General features: G+C 37.5%; 1 protein-coding gene across 5 annotated transcripts in view; it reads left to right on the forward strand.

Annotated features, from left to right (window-relative positions):
• LOC5578628 (serine-rich adhesin for platelets) overlaps positions 1–22,844 on the forward strand; it is a 550,189-nt gene that overhangs the window by 495,058 nt on the left and 32,287 nt on the right. For all 5 annotated transcript variants that reach the window (XM_021839225.1, XM_021839243.1, XM_021839234.1 and 2 more), the window contains exons 6-7: positions 7,355–7,453; positions 17,764–18,957. In XM_021839225.1, the coding sequence (XP_021694917.1) occupies positions 7,355–7,453; positions 17,764–18,957 (1,293 nt within the window). The remainder of the gene's footprint in view (positions 1–7,354; positions 7,454–17,763; positions 18,958–22,844) is intronic.

Raw genomic sequence — 22,844 nt, forward strand, 5'->3', positions numbered from 1 at the left:
AACAGGTTTTGGAAGTCCTGGATACTTTGCAATGGATGAACGATTCTCCTGGTTTTCTAGATGCCTGTCATGTTGATGTTTTTTTTTTTTGTTGATTTTCTGGCTGTGTCAAACATAATTTTAGATTGACTCTAGCCGTCTAGAGGGCATACAATTGGTCCAGGATACCCTAGAATTCCTGGTAGAGAGAGGCGGCAACTTCAGGGAAGTGGTCACTTTTAAAATTATGCCTAAGCATTTCTTGCGACAAACCAAACATCGTGGTTTTGCAAAACAAGTTCAATAGAAGACATAACAATCTGGTGACATTGACCACCTCCTGGCATATTCCGGAGATGTGGTGCCTTCAAGGAAGTGGCTACTTTTAGAATTATTCTGAAACCTTTCTTGCGACAAACCAAATTCATGATTTTCAAAACAACTTCAATAGAAGACATTTCATTGACTTTTGACGACATAGGGCACCTACTGGCAAATTCCGAGAACTGGTGCAATCAGGGAAGTGGACACTTTCGAAACGATACTGAAACCTTTTTTGCGACACACTATTATTCATAATTTTACAAAAAAAAAACGTTTATGAGAACACATATCAATTGGCTCCTGAAGACATGGGTAACCCACTGTCATATTCCTGGGATATGAAACCCTCCTTGACGTGATCAATATTTATGACAGCCTTTCCAAGCCTCTGAAAAAATTGTTTCATACAACCATAAAGTTTGTCACAAAAAACGTGTCTAAATAATTTCAAAATGTCCACATCCTTGAGGAAATCAAAGTTCTCAAGAGATGACCATTATCACCAGTTTTACAAAACTTGTTACAAACTTGTATTGCAAAATTATCAGGTTTGATGTGCCACAAGCCAATGTTTCGGAATTATTTGAATTGTTGCCATTCCGCTGTGGGCACCAGGTTCTTTGAAAATCCTAGAAAGAGGCCAATGTTTTCGGAAATTTTAATGGTCAGGAATAAACTTATTTTGAAGAATAATAAAGTACAGTGAGCTCTAAGAAAGGTTTTAGAACCAGATTGAAAGGTGCCACATCTCAGAGGGCACCAGATTCCCGAAATCATCTGAAATCTGGACCAGAGACTCCTTGTAAGTTGCCTTTCAAGAGACGATGTGGGTTTGAAAAATTTGGTTCTTTTTTAAAGTGGGCAGACCTACTGGATATATGCATCAACGAATAGTTGCCATGATTTGTGGGTACTATTTTGCGCGGAAATTAAATAACGTTGCCGCACTTTTTAAGATTTAAGATTGAATCCAATAACTAAATACTAAGATTTCCGAATTGAAAACGGTCTCCTACAAAGTTGTAGCTAATAAGCGTGTTTAACAGTATCGTCATAGGGCACATAGGCAAACTATGCTATTTAAGTAAAATCAAATCCATTATGTATAAAACAAATAAATCTTCATCTTTTTACAGTCCTTCTCTAAGTGTTTTACTGTTCTTAATGGTATGAAATCTCGTAAGCCATATGAAGATCGTTCAATCTAAGTTCTATAAATCAATCAACTAAAAAAGGTCAACAATAAACTATTAAATTTCACCATCTACACACTCAGATTGATTGTCGTAGTTTACGTTATTTGTGCCCGACATATTAATTACGTAAATCGAAATAAAAAATTACGTTTTTTTTGTTCGTTGACAAAATATTTCACTCACATTCATCAAGAATGACAAGAATGACATATTTTGTGGTGAAAATTCTAAAAATTTTATATCAACCTTCTTAGTTCTTAACCCTCTAATTTCCAAATTTTTATTTATGACCTAAATATCAATTTTTTGCTAGCTAAAATCGATCTTAGCACATTTTGAGCATCTAATTTTCATAATTTAAACTTTTGAACATCACCATAATCTTGTTCAATTGTTTCATGAATAGCAACATTTTTTTTGGCAAAAAGTTGGAGTTTTTACGGTTACGGGTAAAAAAAAGATTTTCCGTGTCAGTTTTATTCAAATCTCAATTAATGAACTCTCTCGTAAGAGCAAGCTCATTTAAGATCCGTCCCGCAAATCTCACATTTCAGATTCTCATACAAAAACGCTCAATAGCGTCCAAACTGTCAAGAATGATTTAACCAATAAATCTGTTGGAAAACTGTCAGAACCTTATGTTGTAACAAAACCAGGGAAACTACGGTTCAAGTGATCATCGATGTAGCCTTGTAAACCAACATTTTCTATGGTTCTCTAACATGATACCGAGATACAAAATATCGAGTAAGGGAGAGTTGGTTCCATCAAACAAACAAGTAATTATTGCTTTTTGCAAAAAATCTGTGGAAATTCAAGGAAATGAGTCAAACAGACGAGTCAACGTGCCATGGATGCATACGCATTAAAAATCTCAAAAATATTCTCGAAAATACAAATATGTTTTAAAGTCAAAAAGTTAATAAAAAAAACTTTCCTTATATGCGTGTTATGGTCGAAGTTTTAAGCCAAATATAGAATCACTTTGATACACAAAATAACAAAAGGGACCTCATCTAAAGGCGGGTTTGGGTACTAGAATGTTAAAAACTAAATGCCGTTTTGTCTCAAATTCCGAACAAACTCATATTCCGAACACTCGGTTTTTGTATGGCGATTTGGTTGAAATGTTTTGCTGAAATATGTCACCAAATTACCTTGAAATGGCAGTCAATTCTCGATTACTTTTTCAAATCGACGTAAGTAACTTTCATACGGTTCTGAGAAAGTTAATTGAGAAGAATCACAACCTTTATTCTAAAACTGTTTTAAAATGAATCCCCTTTTTAACATTGTTTTACCGTGTTTATCGCTTAAATTTTGCATGCAATCAGCTCGCGTTAAAACACTAGGTAGTTCCTATCATTTCCCACAAAAAATGTATGACAAAATGATAAGCCGTTTCAATCAGTTACTTAAGACGTTTTTGTACCAGTGTAAAATCGGCTCAAGTAGTGTTTTGTTTTGATTCGTGGTTAAGTCACTTTGTCTCCCATACAACGGAGCGGCGAAAGTGCAGAATCTTACTTTCGTCGTTTTGTAAATCCGGTAATTAAACATTTTAAAAGTGAAAAATCGAGTTGGTTTAGAGCGGAATGCGTAGAATTTCGTCTGCGAAACACATAGGATTGATAAAGTAAGTTTGTTAACTTTTCTGACTTGAGTCTGTTTGAATAAGTCTTCGAGAATTGCAGTTCAATTTTAACATCTTAAAATCCATTTTATACCTCGGGAAAAGTAATGATTGTCTAGCTCGAGGTCAGTAAAACTAGCTCAGATAAATTTATTTGTGAAATTATCCATTTGAATACCTTTTATTTGTGCTGTTCGAAATTTCAATCAAGGTGTTTGGAATATGAGATCATTCTGTCACGGCATTTGAATCAAAATGTTGTTTCATACTCTTACGTAAAAAGCAATACTAAACAAGTTTTAATGAACATTTTTATCGGCATACCCAATAGCTAACAGTTAGACTTTGCGAAGAAATTAAAATACTCATAAATATCAGCTAATTTATGCCTACCAAATGTATTTGAAGTCAGTGTTGGCCATGAGTGTTCGGAATATGGTACATTTTCTTATATACAACACCTGTGAATACTTTTTATCATGCCTATTGCTTCAAAAACGATATTCTACGCCATAAAAGAATTGATTGATTCTTGATTTTAAAATATAAATTGATTCGTTTAGGCGGGTAGTCTTACCCCGTCTTCCCCTACGTGCAAAATAATATACACATGGGTTCCATTCAAAGCCGACAATTTTCCGATTGCATAAACGGATATTCCACGATCCGCGCATTGTCCACTCCAGCCACATTGACGCTATGGAGATCGACTTGCGAGGATTTCGAGTAAGCTTTAGAGCAGCTCACCCCAAACAAAAGACCGATTGAGTAATGAGCCGCGGCACGGGTTTGCCGAAAAATTAGTTCGTGTCCAAAATGATCGCAATTAGTCTTTAGCGGGTTTCGAGAGCAAATCGGTTTTCCACTGTTTTACGTGCTCGCGCTCAAGGTTGCTTGGATCTAATCGAAGATAGATAATCTACCGATAAACAGTTTAAATTTGGTGGTCAGCGTCACAGTTCCCAATTTTGAAGCGTTAATTTTTGTTGTGCTCACTAATTTGTAATTCAAAAACCGGCACAACATACTTAAAAAATAACGCACACGCATTTGTGTGTGGGCTTCAGCTAACTGAGCTCAAAACGGTTCTTCGAGATCTGTGTAGACTGTAGAATTTTAGCTAGCGATGAAAAATGGTCGACAGAGTGTAAACGGTTTCTAGTCCGTGCCAACTCGATGATTTTCTGCAAGACCGGCAAATTTATGCAGTGAAAATTGGGGCTCATATACTTGGTTAGGTAAGATTAAGGCCCACTTCTGAACGGGACAAGTCAAACATTTGGTTTTATTATAATTTTAATATTTTCGAGTTTTTTCTTTCGAGAACCACTTTTTTCCCCAGTGACACTTTCGCAGCCTCCCTCTCCCTATAATAATAGCCGTAATTTGTGAATCATCCCTAATGACGAATTTTTGGTTTCAAGTCCGTTATAAGATTACGACAAAACTTAAAATGTAACTTGGGGTTCGACAAAACCAGCAAGAATCTCAGTCGTAATTCCAGATTATTCAAGATTATATTCTATAACTTTTTTTTCGTATAAAACAGCAATGCAGAGATATATAATATTGAACCTTTTCATGGGCTTTGTCGTTAACGAACTGCACCTCCGACATCTAATTTTAATGCATCCCATCATCCAATGTGCTGCAACTAGAACTCTGTCAATCATTGCAGGTTTCCCGCTTGGCATAACTCGCGTAACTTTTCAAAAGGGCCTATCTAACATTGAGAGGCTCTCTTTTTCTTTTTAATCAATAACTGATCTACATTAACCACTTCTTCTGAGTTTTTTCTTTGTATGGAACGCTATAATCGGAAGAGAGCAAGAGAGGAGAGAATTTCTCATTGTTACATAGGTCCTTTAGTAAAGTTAAGCGAGATATCTTCTCCCTCAGACTAATGTGCACCCAGATCTGCTGCCCAACTTATCTATCTCAATTACATCCGTACTTCACCGCACAAAGCACCAGAGGCCTATATAATTTGTTGAAGTAAAAAAACGGGAAGTGCCCAGGCAAAACAAACTATAACAAATAAGAAGAGATTGATCCATGTTCGAGTTACGGATACATTGTAGGAAAAGTGCCAACTATCTCTATGCACATCTCCCGGTTGTGTTAGAGAAGCGATCAGAACTCTATACGATTGCAGCTGTCATCACTGTAGCAGCAAACGTTTCCCACTAGCAGTGATTCAAGTGATCATTCGGAAAACTGCAAGTGTGGAACACACGTGACCGGATGGAACAGTGACGACCGCGTCATACAACTATGGTTCTAATTTAGATAATTAACTCACCGTGTGCAAAAATGGACAAATTGTGAAAAAAATTGATGTGCTCAGGTGGGATTTGAACCCATGACCCTAGTATGCTTGACGGGCGTTCCACCAATTAAGCTTACTAGATTTTAGCTTCTACTAGAATTAAACTCGAACAGACATTTATAAGGTAGTACGGACCTTCTTTTGATGCAATAAGATTAAGATTCAAATAAGCCAAGTTTCAAATGTTTGATCAACATAAATCGACCGCCACTGCTCATCTAAATAGACACATATTTACTGCGGAGGATTGTTTGCGGTCTCAGTCAACGTCGTCGTCGTCGTTTGCGCTCATAAATCCAATTCCGACACATTGTTGCAATTGCAGCGCTACAATGTTGCATCAGGAGCACCTAAAGGTAGTGTCTCTATAGCTTCATCGATTGACTACCTGTAGTAGTTTTTTTTTTTGTTTTTGTACGACATTACCTTCACTATGGCACAGCCGCCTTTATTGCCCATTAGAGTGACCCATTTTTTATGAAAAAATCAAACTGTAATTCTTAGGTTACATCTCCTAAATTTGTTCATTTTAACTCCCAGAAGGTACTGTAAAAATTTAAGTCGCTAACGAAAGAATTTCATCGACTGCAGCGCACTCTATGGTTAAAAATGTAGTTGGAATATTTTTCCCATATATTTGGTTGATTTTCTCCATACAAACTTCAAGCTCGTTTAGCTCCCACTTAGAGTTGATGGGTTCCGGTCAAATTTTCACAGTAGCTTCTGGGGGTCCAAATGAACAAATATGGGGGCAATAATATAAGATATTGGACCACCCTAGTGCCCATGCAAGAGGTGTTTTCCAACCTTATTGATGGTGCGGTCTCGTGGTCAATTTTATAGAGTTTTTGTGGACAACCAGTTCAGTTTAGGTTCACAACCGCAAGTGCATTGTGTAATATACCTATATACATGTATAATCCTTTCTAACGATCCGTTTAGAGAGAGAATGAGATCGGAAAATTATTACATCAACTGCTGCAATACATCGATGCTCAGCGACCTCAGGGCTAGTAGCGACTGAATGTCTTCAAAATAGGTACTTTAGAATACAAGCGTTGGAAACGCTGACTTCATTAATGGACCAATGTAGCAATGAGAGATTCTTTCTCTATTATAACAGTGCAGTACTAAAGCTTTTGGGAAGTTTTTCACTATTGATCAAAATACAATGTCCTTGGCTAGCGTTTCATACAAAGAACGCAACAGAAGAGATTATTGTGGCTCAGTCATTGATTAGAGAGAAAGTAAATAAAAAGAGCCTCTCAATGTTAGATAGGCCCTTTTGAAAAATTACACGAGACTTGCATTAATATAGTGATCAAGTTTTTTGCGGAAAGTGACCCGCTACCAGCCCTGACTAGACCCGGGAGCTAGACGTATTCAAGTTCCGCCCCAATCTACCTAATGACCATTACCGGTCGTAAATCCACCACCTTGACAGTGAATGGCGGCACTTCCAGAGTCGCGATCCAGTCGTAATACAAGGGGATGGAAGGCCAATTATATCCATCCAGCTTCTGTCTGCCATCCAGCTAATTGTTTCAAATTCAACTGAATTTAACTGCCAATATGTGAGGTAACGAACTGGGTTGCGTGCTATGCGGACATGGTGACCGGTTGATTGGCTTCAAGCGACATCCATCAGCCGGGGACTTCAACTCAGAAGTCATTAATTTCCGCCTCCAAAAAACGCAATTACGTGAATCCGGTTAAACACTCTGTTTCTTTAGATTGTTCTTTATTAGTGTACGTCTTTGTCAAAACAACCTTAGCACGCAAAGCGATGGTGTAACTTCCGGGAGGTTTTTGAAGTGCGTTCTAAAATTGAATCTTTCGTGCCATGTCGATTTACTTGAGTTCCAAGTTGACTGTTTCGTTTTCTCGTTTCAGGTTCTACAGCAACGGCTAGACCAGGCAACGCGGTCTCGGATCTTCCTCAACAAGAAGCTGGACAAGTCGAAGGAGGACATTGATGATCTCAAGTTTAGGGTGAGTAATTTTGGCGTTATAAAAATTTATTAAGCTTTGAAATAATCTTATCGGTATTACAACAGTTGCATCAAGTATGCAGTAATACTGATATACGATAGTCCAGATTTGAAAAGTAAATTATCATTCAATTTTGGAGTAAAAGCTATTTCTACGGTTGCTGCATGGATCTGCCCAGAAAGTATCTCAATTACAGAATTCGTTTGGATTAAGGTACCGTGGGGCAAGTGGGTAATGGATTTCGCATAGTTGGGATTCTTCAAATCCTAGAGACTTTAAATTAAAGTAAATGAGGTCGTGTATATTTTTTAGCTTGACTCTCACCAAATATAAGCAGTATGCTGAAATTGATTTTTATGTAAAATTTAAGAAAAAAGTACAGAAAAAGTTTTTGAAAAACGTCTCCTTACTTTTCAGTTGTCCCACAAGTGGAGCAAGTGAAAAATTTATCGTTTTGAACCATAAATTCAAAACCTAACAGTTATGTTCACGATTTCTATTACCTTTAACATTTGTTATGGCGTCCCAATTAACAATAACATAAGTAACATGTAAACAAAGAAAATTTTAGTCTTGTTACTTGAATTTTCTTCTGTTCAGCTATGTTCGTTGAAATGATTCTACGACATTATAACTGCAACATTTCCAATGTTAGTTCTTACATCATGGGACCGCAATTGCATTTCTGCTCTGTAGAATTTCCACCGCTCGTTATTTGTTAAGAAAATCGGGTATGACGTCGGATAACTCTTCGTGAGAAATCAAACGGAATTCTTCAATAAAGTATTTAGAATCTTTTTTGTGTGTATACACCTATACCCCATTTTTTATGTTTTGAACTAGCGTTACAAAGACATTCCACGAGATTTCCGTGCGTTCTCTATTATTGGAACTTTTCAATCGACGTCTTCCTTTTAATCGGCTGTTCGAAGTAAATATATTAATATCGTAATACATATTTGACAATTTTTTTGAGAAGTTTCATGATTAGGCCATGATAATAGCTTTTAACGCTTTGAATAAGTGTTTCTTGAATTATCAGCACGTTCTTTTGTTCTATGATAATTGCGAACCTTGTATACTTATAGCTACCTAAAAAGAAATCACAAATTTAATCTCTAATGAGAAACTTTTCATTTTGTGATTACAAATTTTACGGTGTTTCAATTTAGTTATTTTTAGGTCTATGTCGAATTAATTCTTAAACTTTTTTTATTGCAGTTTAAAACTGTCAGAGAGAACAACTGACAGTTCAGAAGTGGTACAGAAAATTTTTATTTTTCGCAACTTTTTTCCGCTGAAAATATTAAAATACGATTACACGCCGCCAACTTGTTACGGAGTGATAGTAGACAGGTTAGCAATATTTCGCTATATTATGCAATAATGGCTGAAAAATCTCAGAAATATCTTACCTATCGTAATGTTCTCAATGGCCTCAAAGGTTTACGCATGAGTTTAAAACGTTTATTCACATATTCAGTTAAATATGCCACTAACCCCATTTTACTTCGACAGGGGGGTTATTGAAAAGCTACTGAGGTCATATTTGGTCACAATGAGCGTCATATTAAACTGATTATTATTGCAAAGCTTTAGACAGTTCGGCTGAAATAGGGGTTGGAGGTTACTAACGTGTAATATTGTTTTTGAGTCTGCTGGAGTATGAAATTCATTCATTCATTAGTTTCAAGAGCTCACTGATTACATTTTTGAAATTTTAAAGGTCCGTACTCTGAGATTTTTTTGTATGACATTGAAGAACGTTGAACTTGAAACTTGGTACCAGTAGTACACCAATACACGCTCATGCTCAAACTGAAAAAAGACAAGTTTAAACTAAGTAAATTTGAATTTAAACTGAAGTAAAGTAACTATAGGCACTACCCATTTCAAATCGACATATTAAAGCATACTGTGGGAAATCTTGTTTGCATTTACTCAAGTTACCTTAATTTTTAATCTCGTGAGTGGGCTACTGGAACATGAACGGTTTGCACCAGTAACTTAACTTGACTTTCATAGATAGGTAACTTCTAGAAATGAAGGCTTATACTCAAATGATTTCTTGGATAACCTTTGATAGGCGTTAAACTGAAGACTTCATAGATCATAGTTACTTGCTTCAGTGTACATTTGAATTGAAAGGATGATGCTCCTTGCGGTCACTTTATAAAACTGAAAACATACACTCTAATGAGTTTATGAGTTCGAGAGGACATGTTTCAGGTCACAACGAAAGATATGGTTACTAGAGTGGTTCAAAAAATCGTTTTTGCTCCACACCGCTCATTCGATTCTAGATCAAATTCTGAGTGTCCTTCCAAAATTTGAGCTCATTCGGATGAAAACTGAGACTGCACAAGCCGTTTATAGTTTATATGGGAATAACTATGGGAAAACCAAGCAAATCATCCAATTGGCCATAGTGTTTGTCCATGTGCTCTTGGAAATTAGAACTGCGTTGATACTGTGAGATACATTCATCAGCTACAACTTTGCCGAAGACCGTTTTTAAATTGGATGCCCCTGTAATTAGTTATTGATTTTTTAATGAGTTGTAAAACTTTGGCTGTAATTATTGGACTGTTCTGCAGGCATCACTGGATATATGCAGTAAAACATAGTAGCCATGATTTGTGCGTGCTATCTTTCGCGCCAGGTGCAGAAATGTTGCCTGTTCAGAAATTCAATGAGCACTGCTGAAGAATTAGTGACTGCATATAAATCAATAACTAATTACTGAGGCGTCCGATTTGAAAACGGTCTTCGGCAAAGTTGTAGCTGATAAATGTATCTGAAAGTATCAACGTAGCTCTAATCCCCAAGAGCACATGGGCAAACACTATGACCGATTGAATGAATTGCTTGCTTTTCCCATACTAATACCCATATAAGCTTTGAAGGGCTTGTGCAGTCTCAGTTTTCGTCCGAATGAGCTCAAATTTTTGGAGGACACCCAGAATTTGATCTAGAATCGAATGAGCGGTGTGGAGCAAAAACGATTTTTTGAACCACTCTAATGGTTACCTTGTTTTAGCACAAGCCATAATATTCCGAGTTCATAAAAATTTAGCCAAAATTTAGTATATATAGTTATTTTCAAAACTAACAATTATCGCATTGCCAAGTGATCAATTTCTTCCTAAAATGAGATCCATCGACTTATTTTTTAATTTTTTGTTTGATTCTTAGCACTATGTAAGGTCAAATTTGTTACAATATTTTGGTACATGAGTCACCGTGAGGCTCACCGTTGTACCGTGCAATCCCGAACTCGATGAACTCATGAATGATTTTTCGGCTGTTGAGTTGCGTTAACTGGAACTCAAGCGTGAAAAATCTCAAGCTTGAGAAATGAGAATTTGATATTTTTGCAACGCTGATTAATGAATTTATGACAAAAATGGATGTGTGGAAAACTTTCTGGAATACCCGGATATTTTTTTATAAGAATTCCATGGAGGAGTACTCGAATGATTTTCATGAGCACTCTGGAGTAGAATGCTTGATTAGGATCCTTAAAGAAATCTCTGGAAAAAGTCATGAAGGAAAATTCGGGACAATTCCATTGAGTACCGCTGTAACAAGCGATCACTCTGTGGAGAATTCTAGGGGAAATTTTGAAGGGATTCTTGGAATGTTGAAAAAAATCTATACAAATCCTAGGAAGAATTCGTGGATAAGGAATTCATGGAAAATCTCAGGACTTGTTTGGAGTATCTTTTGGGAAATGGGAGAAGGTATCTTTAGTTGAGTTCAATGAAAATTTTATGGTGCAATTCCTGCATCATTTTCTGATTAAAGTCTTTACGGACTCTCCAGAAAACTTTTCAGAAGAATTCCATCAGAATGTATGGATTAACCGCTGGTGGCATCGCAACACGTGGAAGTATTTCGGAAGAATATCTGGGGGAATATATGCAGTGGCTTTTGAGTGTAATTCTAAAGTAGTGTATTTCTAAAGTATTTTATTTCCAAGAATTCCTGTGAGATTTTTTAAGGCATTCCAAGGAGAAATTATCTAAATTAGTTCCTGTAAATTTATTTCGAGAAAATGCTTTAAGATAACCTTCGAAAAATCTCTGGAAACAATTATGATCGAGTTCCAGGAGAGATTGCTCAAGGAGCAATCAAAATGTCTGATAGAAACATTAGGTTTACTTTTTAGAAGTTATTCTGGTAGAATATGGAATACATGAAGTGAACGTTTGTGCACAATTTGATTGTACCATCAGTGCACCAGATTCCGCTCATTTAAGGGAAGGTATGGGTTTGAATGTTTATTATAAAATAACTATTGTGTTGATCAATACTATTTTTATGTCACATAGTAGCTCTAAGTATAGGTAATCACTGATTACTAATCAGCGGCAAAATAAAAATAAGTTGAGAAACTTTTGTAAAAAATATTTAATTGCATTTGTTACTGCATCTAAGTGTTCCTATTTCCGCTCACGGTAAACAGATTTCGCGACGAGCTTACTAAAGAATGCATAATTTCGAGTTTCATTATTTATCCTGATAATTTCTTTGGTCAAACCATATCTACATCTGCAATATAGAAGGTCGTATACCAAAATCGACATTTCTTTAAAATTTCGTTCAATTTTTCGAATGAGCGGTGTTTTCAATATAACGAATTATTTTATCAAATGAAAATAATGTCAGACGACTTTATTTGAAAGTTGTTAATATTGCTAGAATATATCCGTGCGAAAAATATTGATTTTTGACACGAAAAATTATTTTTTACACTAGTGAGCGGAAATAGGGGCATGAGCGGATACTGGTGCACTGATGGTATTCCTGTACATTAGAGTGCATTAAAAGAGGAACCTTGAAGTTTGAGCTTAATATATTAGGCTTTAGAGGTGGCGCAGCGATTTGAAGGCGAATTTTCAAGTTTTAAAATATGACCTTCAGTGAAGTCTTCATAACTTTGTTATTTCCTAACCAATTTTGAAACTTTGAGCAACACAAAACAACATGACTATCTTTGAAACTTTCTAATGCACATTTACTGAGTGACTGTTTCAAAAGTTGATTTCTACCTTTTGAATCATAAATTTGCAAAATTATCTTGTGTCGTAGAACAGGTAAAAATTGTTATTCCGAGTCGCCCCTGTCTTTAAGAATTTAATCTCAGAATTTTCGAGGGAAAGCTTCAGGGATTATCCTAGAAATATATCTAGATATATCATCTAGAATACTTTCAGGGACTCCTAGAGCGATCTCTCCAGAAATTCTTCCAGAAATTTCTCTAATAATTCTCCCAAAAGCGATTTTTCAAAGGATGCTTCTTCAGATTTTGCTGCACGAAACCCTTGAGCACTCCAAAGCCAATACCTCCAATATTTTTCTTAAATATTTCTTTGATTTTTTTGCCAGAGACTATCCTAGGATTTACTTCCAATATTTTTTCACAAATTCTGCAGTCGTTACTCTAATAGATTTTCATAACATTCCTACAGTATTTCTTCAGAGAAAAACCACAAAGATTTATTCCGGAGTTTTAAAAAATAATTTAGGGATTTTTCCACAAATTCATGCAAGTTTACTCACAGAAATTCATTTTTTAGGGTTCATTGAAAATTCTCAATAAATTTAAGTTGAGATTCTTCACACAGCTCCTGTAAAATTTGTTCAACGAATTTCTCCACTCAATTAGGGTTGTCATGTCTATTACGGCTTAACCAGCCGACGGTGTTTTGAAAATACCTGAAGGTCGTAGCATAGCATAGCATAGACTGACTGTACATGTCAATGGTTGCTACTCCGTGATTGATCGGAACTGGTAAGAATTGCACTACGATCCAAATGAATAAGGGATGGGAGTTTCCGCTTACTCTCGAAGTGCAATTTTATCAGATCTAATATTATTGATCAATAACGGCGCCGGCCAAGTCCTTACAGTCTGTTGGGATGGGGAAGGAATGTTAGGGTGTAATGATTGTTGCTTCTAGAGACCGAGAATACCTCTGCATCTCCACAATCACCACGGGAAGGGTGTTTATTAGTGAGGGAGGAAAAGATCTGGGAGTCACCTCTGGTCGGTGATGCGATCCATGGACAAGGGGGAAATATACAACTTATATTTAAAACTAGTTTGTATTTTTGTCTCGAGAAGTTTTTGGTAGAAGCTTTAAAAAATACGTCAACATCTATAATGTCAAACAATTCAAAAGACGTTTTTATTAATGACGAAAACTGAAAATTACATGTATATATTTTAAATTATATGAAACAGGAATAATGCCGACACTTGTAGTGACGAACCATACAAAGTTTGTTTGAAAATGACATATGAGTATTACTGTGCATTTTGTCTCGATATGGTAGAAGTTTTAAAAAATACGTCAACATTCACAATGTCGAACAATTCAAAAGATAATTTTAAATAATGTCAAAAAGAGAAAAATATATGTATATTGAAATTGTATAAGAAAAAAGCATAATGCCGACACTTATAGTGACGAACCATACAAAGTTTGTTTCAATATTACATAAAAGTTATGCTTTCAAGAAAAAATGTGTTATCATAAGCATGAAACGAACTCACCAGTTGGTAATCCATTCTCGACTGAACACAAAACTGACACTGACAGCAAAACTTCTTGGCGTCCCGAAAACAAACCGTCTTGCTTGGGCCTTCCCAAATACCTACCCAGCAAGACGCTCCAAAACAGGAAAAAAAATCTACGGCGCCGAAAACACGCGCGGAACCGTGAGCAAAATCTATCGGACGACGCAAAACCGAACTGTCCTGCTTGGGCTTCACGAAGCACTACCCATCAAGACGCTCCGAAACAGAGAAAAAAAATCTCCGGCGACGAAAACGCGTGAAATCGCGAGCAAAATCTATCGGACGACGCCAAACCGAACTGTCCTGCTTGGGCTTCACGAAGCACTCTTTTGAAAATACCTGAAGGTCGTAGACTCAAAAGTCAATTTGGACAAATTGAGATGTAAGATTGTGAATAATAATAGAATCGTTCTGGTGGGCTTCGATCCCACGACTCCCAATACGCTAGACTGGGCGCGTTAACCAACTACGCCACAGAACGGGTAACGATTCTGCAGCGCAATTGGCCAACCTGAAATCAAGGAAAAAATGGGGTCGTGACGGACTTTGGTTTCAGGTTGGCCGATTGCGCTGCAGAATCGTTACCCGTTCTGTGGCGTAGTTGGTTAACGATTCTATTATTTTTCACAATCTTACATCTCAATTTGTCCAAATTGACTTTTGTGTCTACGACCTTCAGATATTTTCGAATTTCTCCAGTATTTCATCCAGGAATTTCTCCTACAATTATTTCAAACAACATTGTTCATTAAGGGTGACATTACAACTTACACAAGTTCCATCAGAGGTTACTTTAGATTTTGTTTTTTTTTATAAATAGTATTCTGGTATTTATTTCATTTCTCTTACAATTTCCGAAAAAAATCTTGACGTTTTCCTGGTGATGAGACTGGATTCGTGGAAGAATGCCTGGAAGAAATCTTTAAAAACTTTCTTGAAAACTAATCAAAGAAATGCTGGAGGAATTCCTAGTTGTAATCTTCAAGAAATCTTAATAAAAAATTGATAGGCATCTTAGAAGTTATTGGTTGGTATGTTCTGAACGGAAATCTTAGAGGATGTCGAAGAGAAATTGGTGGCAGAGTCACTGGAGTAAATCTTAGAGGAAATTTGGAAGGTATTGCTGATTAACTCTCAAATAATTTTCAGAGAAGTTCTTGGTGATCTCTAAGGTTAGTCTGTGGTGATCCTTCTGAGAATCCAGGTGGAATTCATGAGGTATCCAAAACCAAAATTCTTGAAAGAATTCCTTAGGAAAATTCTTGGGGGAATGCACTAAATAAACTCGTAAAGATAACTTCGTAGTACTATCTGTATCTTTGGGCAAATATCTGAATTGATTTCTGATGAAATTCTCAGAGAACATGATGAAAAAACCTATTAAAGTAATACGAGCAGTAATACTTGTCGTGTACAAAGAATTCCCAAAAACAAGTCTGAGATCATAGGTAAGTGCGTGGTCTGAATCTATGAAAAAATAAACTCTTGTCTCCTGACTTGTAAGGTTTCGTTTGGTAATTTTTTGGAGTCCTGTTAGGCCTCTTTTGGGTATTTTTTTTCAGGCAACATGTCTATACATTTTTGATTTTGTTTCACGATTCGACACTTTTAGTGTAGCTCTTCTATAGAAAAATACTAAACATGGTCGTAGCCAGAAAAAAACAGTGTTGATGGGCATCCATTTAAAAATTGCCCGAACGTTTAAAAAAATCGTTACTTTTGATTTGATTTGATTTCTGATTGAGCTTAGAGTTTTGCCTTTCAGAGCCAAATAATATTACACATAGCCGTAGTAAGATATTAGGTGTTTAAGGGGTATGCCCTATTTCTTGGTACCGTTCGGCTGTCAATCAAAATTTAAAGCGATTACATGTAGTTTTTCTCCACAGAATTGATTATAGATGTCAAGTTCTCAAATTGGAATAGAGATGTGCACTCAAAATTTATTTTACCTACAAAACTGCTAAAACGCTATTTCATAAGACTGTTTGTCTGTAGCTCATAATTTAAAACAATTACATGTACTTGTTTTTTAATTATGAATGGAAGTGGAAGTTTAACAACTACCAAAAAGCTAAACATTACATATAATTTGCAATTTGCCCATCTAATACAATTGCAAATTATATGTAATGTTTAGCTTTTCGGTAATTACATGTAGTTTTTTCGACAAAGATGTTTGAATAAAAATATAAATTTCTGGTGACATTTAGTTTTTCTGACATAAATTTCTATAGCAGTTAAGTGAACATGTTTTAAAAGAAATCTTCTTCTTTTTGTTCTTCTTCCTGGGTTTACTGGGTTCCACTGTGACTCAGCCTGCTCCTCAGCTTAGTGTTCTTATGAGCACACTTCCACAGTTATTAACTGAGAGCTTTCTTTGCAAATTTATCATTTTTGCTTTCGTCATCGTGTGGCATGCACGAGGATACTCTATGCCCTGGGAATTTCCTTTACGAAAATATCCCAGACCGGTTGGATTCGAACCCACGACCCTGATCTTGGTGGTCTTCCTGAATAGCTGCGCGTTTACCGCTACGGCGCTCTGGACCCAGCCTGAAAAATATTCCTAATTAGTTTTTAATTGAACAAGGTTCTGCGGGTTTTCTTCAGAGAGTGAAATTATCAGTCACGACGATAATCATAAGAATTTATATTTTCACCAGCAACTGAGAAGTTGGCTTCCTCCTTTTCTACTCTTTGTTTCGTCGTTTTGAGTGTGCTTCGCTTCCGCATGTTGCTTTTATATACCAAATTTCTCTCCCCTTTCGCTCAGCTGGAATGGTCGTGGGGTTATGATGCGTGCGATCTAAAACCGTTTTTCCATGGACGTGGGTTCGAATCCTGTCGGTGGCAACAATTTTTATTATTTAGTTTGTGATTATTATCGCGATAAGTTTGAAGCCGATAAAGTTGGATCAATTTAAATGACCAGATCGATCTTGACTTGTCCTCAGTACTATGATCGACGATTATAGCAGTTCACGAAATCTGTTTCTCGCAGATAAATGCGGCAACGAACTGTAGGGTTGCTTGAAAAATGCCCATTTTCGTCTCATTTTCCCGATAAGTTCATTCACTGGTTTTCTTATAGTAAGCTTTGGAAGAATTCAGAAACAGTTTCTAGCAATATTAGAAAAAATGCCAGGATGAACTATTGACAAAACTTCAGAACAATTTTAAGAGGTAAATAGTAAGAATACATGAGTCTTGAAAAAAGTCTTGAGAAAATCGCTGGATGACTAGCAGAAAAGTTTTCATGAAAAAAATCCCAAATATTTCTACAATTACTCATTGCACATGTGTAAAAATGAAAAAAATATGAGAGGTATTACGAAATAAATCTACGTGTGCTCAGCTTTTTGTGTGCTAGGCGAGGACTTTACAAATTTAGCTACTTAGCCACTAGGTGTCTCAACAGCTTAGAAGTTTTCATTGGGAAGTCGCCAAGTGGCTCAGTAGCTTAGTTGGTAAAGCGCTCGTCTTGTATACGAACGTCGTGAATTCGAATCTCACTTGAACACGTGGATTTTTTCATAATTTTCTTCATGGTTTGAACATCTATACAACCTTTAAGAATAATAATAAGATATAAAGTTAACAAGTTGATCAAACCTATATCTATATCCAAATTTTGCTAGAAATTCATGATAAGATTTTTTTTAAATTATGACAAAAAACATTTAACTAACGACTTCCTTCCTTCCTCGTCATCTTATTCCAGCTCGAAGAGAAAACCATCGAACTGGAGGGCACCAAGGCGCAACTGCGAGTGCTCGAATCCAAACAGCAGCTGCACCAACAGCAAAGCGCCAGTAAATCCTCCTCCTCGTCCGGTTTCAGCCCGGAACACCATGCTCATCATCAACTTCCTACTACGGCTTCCGTTGGTGGTTCCCCGGCGTCATCCGCTACCAAAGGCCCCTCGGTGGTCAGCACCTCGGCCGGAGGCATTGTCAGCCATCAGCATCGATCCGCTTCTACCTCGGAACTGGCCCAGCTGTCTCCAGTTCACCATCACCATCATCTGCTGCACCATCAACAGCAGCAACAGCACCGGGAATTGACCTTGAGGTTGGCCCAGAGTCAGGTTTCCACGCCCAGCATGAAGGCGATGACCCCGCTGGCCATGGACGAGATCCTGCAGCATTCGAGTAGCACCGAATCGGCACAGGATCAGGCGGAACGGGACGGTGGAAGGTTACAGTGTCCGGAGACGCCCAGGCGAAGGCCCAGCAAGATTCCATTGGCTGGGACCAAGGGATACGCTGCTCCGAAACCTCCCACCGGGAGGAATTTCCTGGCCTCCCAGCAGCGTGGGGATAAGAACTCCCCCTCGCCTTCAGGGTCGTTGACGAACAAGTCGCTGAACAAGAGCACCGGAAGTCTGAACATGAAATCGACCGGGCCTAGCTCGATCACCAGCAAGGACAAGAAGGACGCAAGCCTCAATCGGCCGGATTCGGCTCAAAGCTGGCGCCGGGACACCTCCCTAGAAAAAAGCCGTAGTTCCTCAATTCCGGTCTCGAAGGGGGCCGGCTCGCCAACGGTGGTCAAACCGGCCATGGCGGCCACCATGGTTAGCAGTTCGCCGCTGCCGAAGGCAAAACGTGACTCGCTAACGACACGGGTAAAGAACTTGGACTCGCTTTCGCGGTTCCAGTCCGGATCTGGGGCGTCCGCCTCGACCGGCAATCTGAGCAAATCCAGCTCGAAAAAGGATCTGAGCTCGAGCTTCACGACCGGGCAGTTGCGCGACCGGAAGCAAAGTTCCAGCGCGATCCGGCGCGTCAGTAGTGCCTCGGTTGGCCGGGGATCGTCCTCCGGGTCGTCCGGGGAGCAGAACAACAACGGTAATGGTTCCTCTGGTGGAGGGGCCGCTGATACCGGCTCAAGTGGTTCCGGTGACAACGGAAAGGTACGGAATATTCGTTCGACGTTTTGGAATTGGTTGAAGATCTAAGTTATTTTTGCGTTTTACGTTTATTGATGTGAGTTGACTACCCCCACTTTCTGGTCGTACCGGAACAAATACCCGGAGAAATCGTGTTCCTTTCCCAAACTTACTCTTTTTTTTCGGGTGGAACATATCAGTTCGCGAAGTGCTCGTTAGTTTACTTTTCCTACTTGAATTACGGTAATGTTTCGTATCGTACCATTTGACTGAATCGTGAAATAGTGATTTCTAAGTAAGGAACGAAGAATTGCGCGCAGGGTGTAACTTTAAGGCATAATAGGAGTTGTTATCAAAAATAAAGTGATTTCATTGGTTTCCGCTCGAAGAAACGAAGCGAATTTAGCACATTTTAGCTATACACTTAAAGTGAAAAACGAAGAAGAAAAAACGATGGCCTTATGCACGATCATTGTTGTTGTCCTACTACTACTATCAGTTTCTAAAACTGGACGTTTTCGTGTGTGTTTCTAATGAATAGCTTGTTCTCTACCACTGAACTGAACCTGATGAAACCATGCTACCCCAAGATTTGCTATTCTTTATGTTTTCCACTAACATTCCTCCCCTACTACTTAATCACTCGAAATTGAATGAGTATCTAAAAAACCACACACATCAAAACTCAATTGGAGCAAAAATCGGCCGAAAGTATCCGCGGTGATCGGTGAGCGCACATACTCATAACTCATCCCAGCGAATGGCGACTTCGTCGATCCATCGGTGGACCCCTCAAACTGCGTACGGAATCATTCCAGCGAACTACGGGCGGTAAACTCTAAAAGACCAAGCGGAGATGACAAAATCATGTGATTATCGAAACAAAAAGCCTGCATTCGAAGGATTTTTACAAATCCCCATCCGTTAGAAATCAAAAATCCTCTCTGTTAATAGCTACACACATCGAATAGAAGACACATAGATTCACACAAAAACACACTCACAAAATAAAACGGCGCAAATTCAAACTCCGGAGTGTCCTCTCAACAAACGGATGGTGAACCACGATCCGCCATCCGACGACCCACTTCCGACCGTTTGCAGGATTTTTGTGGTTCTACTACAACTGTTTCTTCTCGTTTTCGTAAGTCATTGTTATATTTTTTCAGTTTTATTTATTTTTTCCCCCTTCTCATTCTTTATCTCTTTATTTTACACATCTTTCACCAACACGAGCTTCTTGCATTGCGCACACGTCCCGTAGGTAGGCATTTTTGGTTTTGTACCGGTCGTATTGATGCAAAATCAGCTTTAAAACCACTTCTAAACCGCAATAAAACCAAGAATGTTACTCGGGTTGCGTAGTGGCTTTTCCCGTTATCATTTGGGTGTTTTTGTTTTTGTTACAAAATTTGAACGAAATTTTAGATTTTAGATCCTAGCACATGATCCCTATAGGTGAAGGTAGATGGATCGCTTTTTTGGGGTTTTGCTTGGCTTTGGATTAGTTTCTGGGACGCCGTTGGTTAGTTGTAGATGCTTCTAGGACTGCGGGTTTTGCTTTCAGTTTGTATGATACATATATTCTAAGTTTATATGATGATATCCGAAAAGTACGTGAGAGTAATACAAAGGTATAATCTATTGTTGTGTTAGCAAATTAGACTAAACTAGATCGTATGTTATGAAATGGTGATGAATTATATTTTACAGGCTAACTCTTCAGCCGGAACTTGACGATAATACCTTAAACAACTGTATGCCTTGGAAAATGCTTTCTATAATCACGGACGGGTAATGACAAATCGGAGCATCACAAGCAACGATTGTGACCAAGACATCCTAATACTTTGGATGGAATTAAAGTCGTTGATTCCGAGATGAACTAGCACGGGGCTAAAAATCTCGTTAATAAAGATAGAAAAAAAAAACTTTGTAGAACCTAAAGTATTGAATAATTTCTGATAGTTTGGTTGGCGTATGTACAATATTCAAAGGATTGGAGAAACATCTGGAACAATTGTAATGCAAAGTCTGGAATTTCAGATTTTTTTGGCACCTTCGTGTTTGGTACAGTTCGGTTTGGCAATATTATTAGTTCTGTTTGGCATAAAGATAATTCGGCATAATAGTCGTTTGGCATAATCGTAAAAAACCAACATTCATTTTGTGATATGATATAAACTTTTTGAGACTCTGACTCTGGCTGGTTTTCGGGGGCCCTTCAAAAACTTAAGAATTGAAAATAATGAACCTTGTGTTTGTGAACTTCCTTTCAGCTAGTAATCAAAATGTCAATTAATGAAGACTGACATACGGATACGACTCCAGGACTGATATCAACTAAGTGTCCAAAAATAGGAACATAAGAAACTTCATGCCAGAAAAGCGAAACCAAAGAGAAACTAAAAAGTGGTGCCTCGTTTTAATAAGGATTTTTCAGAGAATCCAACAAGACATATCTCAAAGCGTCTTTTTAAAAGTTTCTGTTGGGATTGCTCGTGACGTTACGTCGAAAATTGCAACATGTGTTTAATGGTTTTCTTCAGAAATTTCTTCAAGTTTCTTTCAGCTATTAGTTAAAAGATTTCATAGACCGGAGTTCATTGAGTGATTTGTACACAAACTTACCAAGGCAATCTCAGATTCGACCAGTTTTTTTTCTAATGATATCCTTACAATTTTTTCCAATGATACCCCATGAAATTTTCACAAAGAATTCCTCAAAAAATTCTTACAGGATTTCTCTAGGAGTCCAAGGAGATGCTAACGAAATTTATCAGAAATGATTAGAAATAATGAGAACTCCTAAAAAAAAGTCTGTAAGATATTCCTCAACGAAATCCTAAAGATATCACGACATATTTCTACAAGACAGATGTTTTTCAAAGATCTTCGGAACTCTTAAAATAATTATTGGACAATTTACCAAACGAAATCCTGCATGAATTCACGTAAGATTTTCTAGAAGAAATTTCTGGAAAATCCCGAGTTTCATTTTGTGGTTTTAGACTCTACAATATCCTTCATTAAACCTCTGTTAAATCCTAGAATAAACCTCTGTTAATTGTCATGGAAAAAAATCTGTAGGAATATTTTTAAGATATCACAGAGTACCAACTAAAAAAATCAATACAAACTTCTTGGAAGTTATCATTCTGGGAAATTCTTACATTTCTGTGATAATTTACGTTGTAACTCCATATTGGACTGCCGTAGGATTTTTTGGAGCAAACGTTGCTAGAATTTCTCTTAGCATATCTTGAGAAATCATTAAAAGAATCTCAAGAGAAATTCCTGGGATAAATGCTTGAGGAATCTTTATAGCAATTTCTGAAGGCATCTCTGGAGGAGTCTTTGTACGTATTTCTGAAGAAAGCTTCTAAGAATTCCAGAAGATTTTTCACAAAAAAATCTCTGAACCTAAGAAATTGTCGCGTAGTAATCTCTGGAACCTCAAGAATTCGAGGTGGCGAACTCGCCAAGGACGAAAAGCCACTCGAATAAAGATAAATGAATTAACCTCAAGAATTTACATCAAGATTCATCGCATTGCGAAAAAAGGAAAAAGGGGCTTTATATACTGCTTGCGTAAATAAGGGACTTTGACATTAAAGGCCTTTGTTCGCGCTTTGGTACTTTACAAGAATGTATACAATATTATGTACAAGCACGCTTTTCGGTTCTGCAAGATAAAAAATCATAATTAAATGTTTCCTAACCTTTTCCTGTCTTTCTCAGGCTAAAGTTATGGAGGATCCCCGTATGTTTGATGATTAACAGAACAATGTATTTTGAATCCATAAAAAATGATGTTATGACGATAGCTACTATACGGACCCTTACACACAACCAATTTAGGTCCCCTCAAAACCTGATTTTGCTTGCCTGTATATATTTTAGTTTGGTCA

The sequence above is a fragment of the Aedes aegypti genome, chromosome 1 (assembly GCF_002204515.2).
Source record: "Aedes aegypti strain LVP_AGWG chromosome 1, AaegL5.0 Primary Assembly, whole genome shotgun sequence".
NCBI lineage: Eukaryota > Metazoa > Arthropoda > Insecta > Diptera > Culicidae > Aedes > Aedes aegypti.